The sequence below is a fragment of the Neomonachus schauinslandi genome, chromosome X (genome assembly GCF_002201575.2).
Source record: "Neomonachus schauinslandi chromosome X, ASM220157v2, whole genome shotgun sequence".
Lineage (NCBI taxonomy): Eukaryota > Metazoa > Chordata > Mammalia > Carnivora > Phocidae > Neomonachus > Neomonachus schauinslandi.
This window is the reverse complement of record NC_058419.1, coordinates 76,942,536-76,953,778: the sequence shown is the minus strand read 5'-3', so window position 1 is coordinate 76,953,778 and position 11,243 is coordinate 76,942,536. Positions and strand designations below refer to the sequence as shown.

At 42.0% G+C, this 11,243-nt stretch overlaps 1 protein-coding gene across 3 annotated transcripts in view; it reads right to left on the bottom strand.

Annotated features, from left to right (window-relative positions):
- The window catches only part of ARHGEF9 (Cdc42 guanine nucleotide exchange factor 9), a 185,906-nt gene that overhangs the window by 58,590 nt on the left and 116,073 nt on the right, over positions 1-11,243 (bottom strand). For all 3 annotated transcript variants that reach the window (XM_021678640.1, XM_044911661.1, XR_002479737.1), the window contains one exon: positions 4,977-5,106. In XM_021678640.1, coding sequence (XP_021534315.1) covers positions 4,977-5,106 — 130 coding nt within the window. The remainder of the gene's footprint in view (positions 1-4,976; positions 5,107-11,243) is intronic.

The window sequence follows — 11,243 nt, the reverse complement described above, 5'->3', positions numbered from 1 at the left end:
AGAAAGAAAGAAAGAAAGAAAGAAAGAAAGAAAGAAAGAAAGAAAGAGAAAGAAAGAAAGAAAGAAAGAAAGAAAGAAAGAAAGAAAGAAAGAAAGAAAGAAAGAAAGAAAAGAAAGAAAGAAAGAAAGAATACCCTTATGCTCACCATGCTGATTGATGTCAGGTTACTCATATATCCTCTCTGTGTGTCAGTTTTCTCAAATTTATTTTTTTAAATTCTAAGTTCAATTTTTATTTCTACAAAAAAGGTAGTCAAAAGAATATAAAACACATGTAAATTATATTACTGAGTGAGCTTCAAGTGGAGCTTGACTCTGCAAAGACTGTCTAGAGGTAGAGGGAAGGCCATCTTGTTCCTGAGCTGGCTAGATGTTCTGAAGGAAAAGACCAGCAGGCCACTGGCAACCCCACACTGGTGCTGGCTATAGCCACGTCCTGCCAATTTCCGACAATTTGAACCCTGGAAAGAGACAAATTGTGCTGAGGGAGGATCACGGTGGGGCTGTACTACATTTCCTCGTCTTTAAAATGAATTTCCTACATTGAATTTCTTCATCTTTAAAATGAGGGTAATAACAGTACCAATCTCATTTCGCTGTTGTGAAGATTATGTAAGTTAACATTTATAAAGTGCTTAGGAGAGTACACTTCACACTGTAAGTTCTACGTTAAGTGATAGCTATTATCTTGATTATTATTGTGCACTCTATAACCTATGTCACATATTCCTATTAATACTCACAAGAACCCAATGATGAATGTACTGTTATTACCCCCAAAACCAAGGTCAGAGAAATTAGAAGTAATTTGCGCAAAGAATCCAGAATCCAGGCCAGACTCCCTCAAAAGCCACCAAACCACAGTATAATGATAATCCTTAGTGGAACAACTAGCTACCTTGGAAGATTTCTGAGGTGAGAATCTCAGAAGACTTGGGTTCTGGGCCCAGTGTTGCCACCAACTCACTCTGTGCCCTTGGAAAGTAGCTTAACCACTCTCAATCTGTTTTCTCAATTGAACAATGGATAATACAACAGTTCCTGCTTGGTTCACTTCACATGGCTGCTTGAGAGCAAAAATCAGATCACATAAGGGAAATGGCCCTCTCGGAGTTCAGAGTTCTCACCCTTTGCCTCTTCTACCCCACTTGCACCATATATTACTTTGCCTTGCCCCCAAAAGTGCCATCTCTTCCCACTGCCACCTCCCCCATGGACATTCTGTTTTCTTCCATTCCTCCAGGATTTTGCACATACTGTTCCCGATGCCTGGAACATACTTGCCCCAGTGGAAAACCAAGGCCACTCATTCATCTCAATAGCCCAATGCCCAACACCCCATTCTAGTTATAGGCTGATTGTTCTAATGTGAGGTTGTGGCCTGAACAGATCCAGGGAAAGAAGGACAAGGGAAATGCCCTAATTTTCATACAGTTCATTTTCAATGCTGCCTATTGACAGGACGGCAGGGAAATAACAAACTCCTTGTCCCAGAAGTATGCCTCATCAAGCCACCTCAGCTTCTAAATAGATACTTTTTCTGCTTCCATCATGTTGGGTATTTGTGTTTCCTCCAACTTTTTGGATTCAATTATCCAGTGGTAAACTGGAACAGGCCTTTGGATATTACACAAGCAGGCTGTTAGGGGAGGGGTGCCACCACAATCATATACAGTCAAATTCCCAAACATGAGCTACAAATCTGGGCTCCTGGTAAAAATCTCCAGGGGAAAAAAAAGATTAAAAGGAAGCTGCCAGGGATATATTCCTTTTCCCTTCCGGTCAAGTGGATCTAATGAGTGTTAAGGGCAGCAATGTGACAGTTCAACCAAACATAAGCATCAGAGAAATTAGAAATGTAAATTTCCCTGAAACTGTGGTCTGTGAGAACTGGTTCTTCTCCCTGTTGCTCCCCTAAGCCACTCTAAGGTATTATTACTTTGAGGTATGGGTGATATTTTCACTCATCCATTTAATTTTTAGGAGCCCTGGGATATGGGACAGAGCAGGGGGTACTTCGTGAACTCTAGTTCTCATGGGTGGGGGGGAGTGAGCAAGGATGATAACTGGAATTGAACAAAAAGACCCTGAATATTTATGGAATAAGTTGAGGCAGGGTCAGGTCTGGATATAATACAAGGTCTCCTACTCTCTAGCCAGATGTTCTGATTTATTGAGTAGGTACCAATTGCCTGTATGCTGCCAATCCTCAACCCTCTTTCCCAATTCCTCTTCAAAGCAGATTAAGCTCTGAAGATTTCCCCTATGACTCTTCTTTTTAATTTGACAAATTAAGCTGAAATTATTATGTGGATGCTTTGAAAGCCACCCTGTTTGTTCAAACATTTGGGGGAGGGCAAGAAATCATTTTCTTGATTTGCAAGGCTTGTCCAGAGCAGCCCTCAGCAAGCTGGGAGGACCTCTCTTTGCTTGTGCGACTGCTTGGACAAGTAGAACATACAAAGAACCTATACCAGGGAACTGGTGAGGTTTGGCTACTTATGTCAATAGCTAGCAAGCCATGGAGTGGATATGTCCTATTGCCTTTTGGGGATGGTCCTCCAGCATTCATCCACCTTTAGCCATACTAGGGTTTGGATATTCCCCCCAAGGAAGTCTTACTGCCTTGCTTAGATATGGACCCTTTACTGCAAAAACAAGTCCCTGCAGTATCACAAAGGAAAGGTTGGAAGAGTATGTAGTGCAGCAGAGAAAAGAATACCACAGAGAGAATCTGGAGACCAGATTAAAATTTTAGCTTTGTGGTCTTGGTCAGGAATAGGCTTCTCAGACTTCCACCATCATTACAATGCATGTGTGTGTGTGTGTGTGTGTGTGTGTGTGTGTGTGTACATGCCAGAATTGTTGATGGGAAGGGTCGTCCCCTAAAAGCCCTGGTGACTGAGTCTTGAAGACTAGATATGACAAACATAAGACACTTTAGGCCTGCCCTCTGAAATGCACCCATCAGGATTCGCTGGAGAAAAGCTTCCTAGAAGACAACCCCTCTAGAGCTAGTAAGTTCCACGGTGACCCCAGAGTCTAAAAAGGGAACCATGAGGAATTTTTCTTCCTGCCAAATTAGATGAAGAAGGGCTTTACCAAGCAGCAGGGTGTCAGGGTTGTACATACGGGCTTGGTTGAAATTAGAAGACCAATCAATCATGCTAACAAAGGAGGCAGAGAGTAACTGTTCTCCCATCAATCCTGGCTCAAAATCGTCTTTTTGTTTCCCACCCCCCACTTCTAGACAAAAACACATGAAATTCCTTTTTTAGATGCTGAGTCTTTAAATCATAGTTCAGTGTTTTCGAGTTTGGTATTAATAAGGCTCCCTGGATAGGCCAAGGAATTTCAAGCTATTGTTGGTCCTCCATGGCTCTACCTTCAAGGACTGGAGGCCCAGAGCATATGGAGGAATTAGCTATTCCAGGCATTAGGAAGAAGGAAGTTGTTCCAGGGAATATGAAGACAACTGCTGCTGGGAACCTCCTTTTTACAGAGAACCCTGCAGGAGTAGAGAGAAAGAGGCTTGTTAACCAGCCACAATTTCAGAGTGCCTTGGAGTTGATGGGTTTGCTAGAGGTCATTTGGTCAAGGGAAGGAGGAACCATGATTCACTAATAAGTTTGGGCCAGTGTTGGTTTCCTCTTATGAGCAATAGGGTCTCTTTATATAGATTCGTTCCTTTCTCTTCATCTCAAAAAATCACTCCTTTTTTCCACTCTTACGGGGACATTATCCTTTAAATAAGACTAAAAATATGCCAAATGCTCAGAATTGTGGTCTTTTCCAGCCATCTACATTAAAAAGGATCAGAGGTAGCAGAATAAATGAAAGATGATTTTTTTCTGGACTTTGGTAAAATAGCTGTTTGCAAGGCTGATGCTTAATCTTCTTAGAATGTGCTACTGCTTGAAATGTTAGGGAGATACTACTTCTCAATCATAGGAAATGATACCAGAGTTGAGGCAAGTGGAATAGGGAACTGGTTCAACTTCTGCACTGTGACTATGAAGCTTAAGTTTACTGCCCCCTCCCTGGTAGAATGACCAGCCTTTCCCATCTTGGTTATGTTAGCCTGTAGACTATCAGATTTCACAATTTGGGTCTGAGAGATAAACATGAAATGCCATGGCCCCTGGTTCTCTTGGTGGGCACAAGACACAAACACTAAATGGTGTACTCAACACACATACCTATGACGCCTTGTAATTCATGGCTCTGTTTCTATTGAACAGAAACCCAAGGACCTCAACAGAGCAGTGACATGAATAGAAGCAAAATCTCCATTTATTTGTTAGGTTGTATATATCCTCTGCAAGTGAGTATCTAGGAAAGGAAGGCTTTAGTGACTTCATTCACTGAAGACTTTCTGAGTTCAGAGAAGTTGTGGCTGTTTCCAATGAAATAGGAGGCTGTCAGGAATTAATTTTATAAGCAAATGATAAAAAACAGAATTTGGTGGGTCGACTGGGCAGAAATGATGACCTTGGCCTCAAGTGTGCAAGCTTGGGTAGACCGAGTAAATGTGTCAGGGCAAGGTAATCTCACCAGTGGAAAAAAGAAGCATGTTGGCTGGCCTGCACAAGAGAACCATCATTATATTCTGTGTCTGGGAGTGGATTAGTACATACCACTTCTTATCCAAGTGTTCACCCGGTGGTGATAAAACTCCAGGACTGGAAAGAAGCTCGAAAGTCTATTGATTCAATCCATTTTTTTCCTGGCAACACCCAACGAGATGAACCTTTCCTTTCTTAATGAAGTGTTGCCTTAAAGATTTCTCCAACCTTCTTAGAAAGCTATTCAAGTACACAACACCTCTCATTAGTAGAAAGTTTTGCCTTGGCTCTAATCTAAATCCTTTCTGCTGTTCTTTAAATTTAATTCCTTTTCATCCATCTTAGGCTAAGATGTGATGTTCTAGCTAACCTATTCAGACTCCCCAGTACCCCTGTTCATAAAGATCGTACCTCCCAGTCTAGGACAGATGCCTGCCACTGGGCAATCTTGTCAATATTCTCCAAACGCCGCTTGCGCTCATTGATCTGCTGAGTCACGTTTCTCATGACAGCCAGAGCAGCTGCCACATACCTGTAGTCACTGTGAAGACACAAAAGTACAAGTTGGATGTATCAATGTGTTAGAGAACCAATGTGTTGGGTGCCAACCCTAACATCCATTCTTCTCTTCCTACTTAGTAACAGAGCCCTGATTTTCAGATGGAACCCATGTCACATGGAGTAAAAGATTACATTTCCTATCTTTCTTTACAGTAAGGGGTGACTATGTGATTAGTCCAGTGATATGCAAATAGAAATTTGGGGCAGAGATTTTCAGAAACCTCCTTTAAGGAAGATAGCTAATGCTTCTTTACCCCTTACTCAATCTTGATGCTTGGAATGTAGATATGATGGTTGAAGTTCTAGCAGCTATCTTGGACCATAAGAAAAAGTCCCTACTCCTAGGGATAGGATAACAGAAAGTTGGAAGGAGCCCAAGTTTTTGATGACCATAGAGCTACCACAGCAGTCATGGACTGCCTACCTGCAGACATTTTTTTTTTACATGAAAGGGAAATAGACTCCTATCTTTCTTATAGCATTATTTTTGCATCCAATCTGATACAACCAGCCAAGCATCAAGAAGGGAACCTTATACATGGCATGGTCCAGAGCTTTACTATCCCTTCTACCACTTATTTCTAGGGAACTCTGCCCAAAGTCATTGTGAAATAATATCTACTCTTTTCCTCCAGTACAATATACAGATAGGATGTAGCACAGTGTTTAAGAACAGACTCTGGATCCATACTCTTTGGGCTCAAACCCTAGTTTTGTCACTGACAAAACTGGTCTTTGGCAAGTCTCACTGACTCTCTCAATGACTCAGTTTCTTCATATGTGAAATGGGAGAATTACAGGAGGGTTTGTTGAGGGTTTAATCATCCACATAAACTGTTTTGCTCTTGGCCTATTGTAAATGTTAGCAGTATTATTAGTACAAATCAGACATTTCTCTAGGCACCACATGGGTTACCTCTCAAAACCTCTAGTCCCAGAAGTGCAACTTTTAGGCCCAGTTTCCTGGGACTTTGGATGGCCTACTTGTTGAAGGTTATACCATCCTGCCCAGTTTTCTCTGCTTGTCTGATCTGATTTCCAATCAAATGGTCCCTGTGAAAGGCATATTGAAAGTGAGATCCCAGGCATTTGGTGGAGCTACAATAGACTGAGAGGGCAAGAGGACGAATTATGATTCAATCTTAACTAACCTTTCCTTAGAAAAGCTAAACATGCTTTGTGGTCATTAACCTGCTCACTGTCCCAGCACTAATTAGATAAAAGAAAGGAGGGAAAAAAGATACACAGCAACTGTTTTTTCTTTCCTAATACATTGAAGTGTGGGGTGGTTGACAAATCAGAGGCACAGAGAAGGCAGTTCTAACTGCCAAGTCAGACACCATGTAGTACTTCCTCTTAGACAGCCTCCCTATGTTTTGTGAACACCTGCCAGACCATAGTCTTCAAGTGCTACTAAATTTTACCACCTCCAGTGATGGGAGGCTCACTATACATCCTAACCAGTTTATTCTGTCTCAAGACAACTTTGTTAAAAAAAAAAAAAAAAAAACTTTTAAACTTTTATTTTTTTTGAGCCTCAATAAATGTTAGCTATTACCAGTTCTTCTTCTGGATCCAACTGCTGACTTATTTGAACTCATGGTTGACTAATGCTTCCTAAGTCTCTTTAAATTATGCTGTCTAGGGGCACCTGGGTGGCTCAGTGGGTTAAGTGTCTGCCTTCGGCTCAGGTCATGATCCCAGGGTCCTGGGATCGAGCCCCACATCAGGCTCCCTGCTCAGCAGGGAGTCTGCTTCTCCCTCTGCCCTTCCCCATGCTCTCTCTCTCTCTCTCTGAAATAAATAAATATTTAAAAGATAGGCTGTCTAGAAGCCCCATCTCTCTAAGCCTGTCCTTGAACTCTGTCTCCCTCTTGATTTCTTAGACCAAACTACAAAATCTTACATTTGTTCTTTTTATTTTTTAATTCAATTAGCCAACACATAGTACATCATTAGTTGTTGATGTGGTATTCAATGATTCATTAGTTGCCTTTAACACCCAGTGCTCATCACATCGTGTGCCCTCCTTAATGTCCATCACCCAGTTACCCCATCCCCCTACCCACCTCCCTTTCCGCAACCCTTGGTTTGTTTCCCGGAGTTGAGTCTCTCATGGTTTGTCTCCCTCTCTGATTTCTTCCCATTCAGTTTTCCCTCCCTTCCCCTATGATCCTCTGCACTATTCCTTATATTCCACATGTGAGTGAAACCATAAAATTGTCTTTCTCTGATTGACTTATTTCACTGAGTGTAATACCTTCCGGTTCCATCCATGTCGATGTAAATGGTAGGTGTTCAGCCCTTCTGATGGCTGAGTAATATTCCATTGTATATATGAACCACAACTTCTTATTATTAAGATTTTATTAATTTATTTGACAGTACAAGCAGGAGGAGCAGCAGGGAGAGGGAGAAGCAGGCTCCCGCTGAGCAGAGAGCCCAACATGGGGCTCAGTCCCAGGACCCTGGGATCATGACCTGAGCTGAAGGCAGACGCTTAACCAACTGAGCCACCCAGGGATCCCTGAACCACAACTTCTTTTTCCATTCATCTATTGAAGGACATCTTGGCTCCTTCCACAGTTTGGCTATTGCTGCTAGGAACACTGGGGTGCAGGTGTCCCTTCTTTTCACTACATCTGTGTCTTTGGGGTAAATACCCAGTAGTACAATTGCTGGGTCGTAGGTTAGTTCTATTTTTAACTTTTTGAGGCACCTCCATACTGTTTCCCTGAGTGGCTGTACCAGCTTGCATTCCCATCAACAGTGTAAGAGGGTTCCCCTTTCTCCACATCCTCACCAAAATTTTTGTTTCCTGTCTTGTTAATTTTAGCCATTCTAACATTTGTTCTTGATATATTATCTTTTTACAGTTACTTGCTTCAGCCTATGGGCAATCTATTGGGCTCTGTATGACTCTTAAAGTTTCTCCCTGGCAAGGTTATCTGAGCCTGCCATTTGGAAGCAGAGTAGGGTGATGACAGAAGAGGTAGGTGCAGTGTAGAAGCTGCTAACATAAATAAGTGCCCCTGTTCTTTGGGCCCATTTACTATCTCCCATGCCATTCCTCTTCCTGGGTTGAGGGCACCAGGAAAATGACTTAAGCCACTTTGGGGAAGGTAAAGCATAAAATTACACTGTCCAATATGGTAGCCATTAGCCACATTTATTTAAAATTAAATATAGTTAAAAATTTAGTACTTCAGTTGCACCAGCTATATTTCTCAGTACTCAGTAGTCGTATGTAGCCAGTGGCTACTACACTGGACAGCACAGATATAAAACATTTATATGATTGTAGAAAGTTCCACTGGACAGCACTGGAATGAGAATGCCTATTACCTCTGATCCCATGTACTACTCAGCCATGGATTCATTATGGTCACTGTGCCATACTGTCATTCAACCTTTGCCATTTTTAGCTGTCTTTCTTACAATGGTTAGAGGGGGAAGGTCCCCATTTTTAACCTGCCCCACTAGCTTTAGGAGTGGGTGAGAGAAGAAGTGAATAGTTGTGGTCTCACCTAAACCCTGCTCAGATCCCCCAGGCCTTCAGATGAGGTCTGGGCCCAGCCCCTTGATAAGATCTACTGAACCAAGATTGTCTTGTTCCAGACATGTCAGCTAACCTCCCTCTTACACAGTCTTCCTTCCTGTCAGCTTAAGAAATGTTGGAAGGCAGGGTGGGGACACATCACCCTTCTATAAGCAAAGGCAGTATTATTATCCATTTATTACTCTCCATCCATCTAATCTTCTCCCTTAGAGGCCACTCTGAGTGCTTGCATTTCAGACCTACTTGTCCAAACACCTATTTGACTAAGCCTTCTAGCTGGCAGCAGCCTCTAATTAACTTCAAATCCAAGCTACTCTGACATGCATCACAGGAGCTGTCATCTTAATACAGCTTCCTGAAGCCGGCCAAAAGAGGTACCCCATGGCCTGGGGATAGTGCTGGGACTGACACTGGGACTGTCACCCTGAAGGAGGACAGGTATTCATGTATCTTTCCAATACCTGAGCCACTCTCTCAGCACTCTGGAGCTCAGGAGGTAGAAAGAGGGGGGAAAAGGGACCCAGAGGGCAAGAAGACCTTGAGGCAGGGACTCCAATAACAAGGTGAAGGACCATAAGGATGGCAAATCCCAGGTAGATATCCTATCTTACTGGCCCCACTAACCTCAATAAGGTCCTGGGGTTGTTTTGGCTTAAGAAACTCACACAGTTTTGGGCTGTGCTTTGAAAATGGTCTTTCTGGGGCTCTTGAAAGCAATTGTGCAATATATAATTTACCTATTAATATCAGTCCACAAGTATGATTTTTAGAGCCTCCTGCTAGATTCCATGAAACAGATACTCAGGAGTAGGTGTTGATGAGAGATGAGCTGTAATATAAAAAAATTTGAGAACCACTCTTTGAATATCCCAGTTTTAAAACCATTGGTTTGAAGGTTGCTCCTCTGAGATTTATGTACAATAATGATCACTTCTGGTCACTTAGCACCATGAAGTATAACAGTGGAGGTAATTTAGGCTAATGACATCATGGGCTGGCAGAACTGGAAGAGGCCTTCCAGACTGCCTAGTACAATGGCTCATAAATATTTTTGGGCATGAAAATTACCTGGAGGGCTCTTTACAAAGCTAGGTTCCCAGACCACTGTCCACACTTTGCGTCACTGCTTTGCCACACAGACTTGCTTTCTGGGCCTCAGTCTTTCTAGCCATAAAATGAGGAAGTCTGACTAGAAGACCTTCCTTTAAGGGCTTTCCATTTTAGGTGCCATAAATATTTTCCATTTTTATTTTTAAAATATCCTAATTTTAGTGGAAGTTCTTCAGTGTCCTATTAGCTCTCACAAGAAACTGTATCCTTAGAAAACTTGGGACTCAGTTCTAGCAATGGTCTGTATTAAGTCTTCTAAAATAACATTTAGTCACCTGCAAATTTCATTTCTAATGAATACGCCCACTCTCCCCCAGCTAGTAAACAGACTCAGGGAGAAGGGAACAGAGTCCTCTTTTGTAAGGTCCTTCACTATCTGCCTCCCTCATAACCAACACATCATGGCAGGCAGAGCTACCGCTGGTGGCATTCTCACACAAGTGTTACCACATTTGGATTCAAATCTGAAATTTGTCCAAGGCTCCAGAAACTGAAGCACATGACCATGATTTGCTAAAGAAACACCATCAACTTAAAAATGAACCCAGGGACTGGCCTTGAGCTTAGCATAAACAAAACCAACTGGCCCATACCTGTGGCCTTACACAACTAGGTCTGGAAGTCAGCTCCAAGGAAACCAGGTAATGGAGCCAAGTGAAAGTAGGAAGTGGGTCTAATGAGAATTGGATAGAAAGCTAAGGGAAACTGGACAGAAGTCTTCTTTCTTCTTGGAGGGTTTAATCAGGAAGAGAGCTGAGTAAGTCAAAGATCAGGAATTTAATACTAATTAAAGGCAGGCTATAAAAAGGCTGAGGGCTCTAGGTTATAAAGTAAAGCATGTGAAAGAGTGGAGGGGGTGGTTCATTCATTGTTGGAGATGACTCTCAGCATATACCTTACTTGTAGGATCATTTACTGGTAGGTCATTTCCATTCAGAGAGAGCTAAGTTTCTTGGTCATTTTTGGATTGGTTTTCTTAAAAAATACTGAAAATTAAAAAAAAAAAAAGCTTCAGGAGAAGTCTCAAGTCTGTTTACCTCCCAGCCATGCTCTGAGTCTAAAGGGAAGGTAGAGTTGGGATGAGGCAGAGGAGAGTGGAAAAGACTAAAAAATACCAGGGATATAGCCTTGCAGAATAAATCTAAGGTCACTACAAGTTATGCAGGCTATTATTAGGGTATTGAATCTATCACACAAACAGAGAAGAATAGACAGTTGAACAATTATTCCATCTGGATTATTTCACTTCGCTAAATTTAGGTCTAAGGACATGGCTAAGCTCCCTGAAGGCAGGGTGTAAGTTGTGCAATAATGATGCATACTGATTTTTTGTGCATAGTGATTCCCAGGTTTATAAGAAATTCTCACAAGCATTCTTCTGCTTTACACACACAATAACCTTACGAGGTAAGCAAAAATATATCACCATCCCATTGTGCAGACAAGTT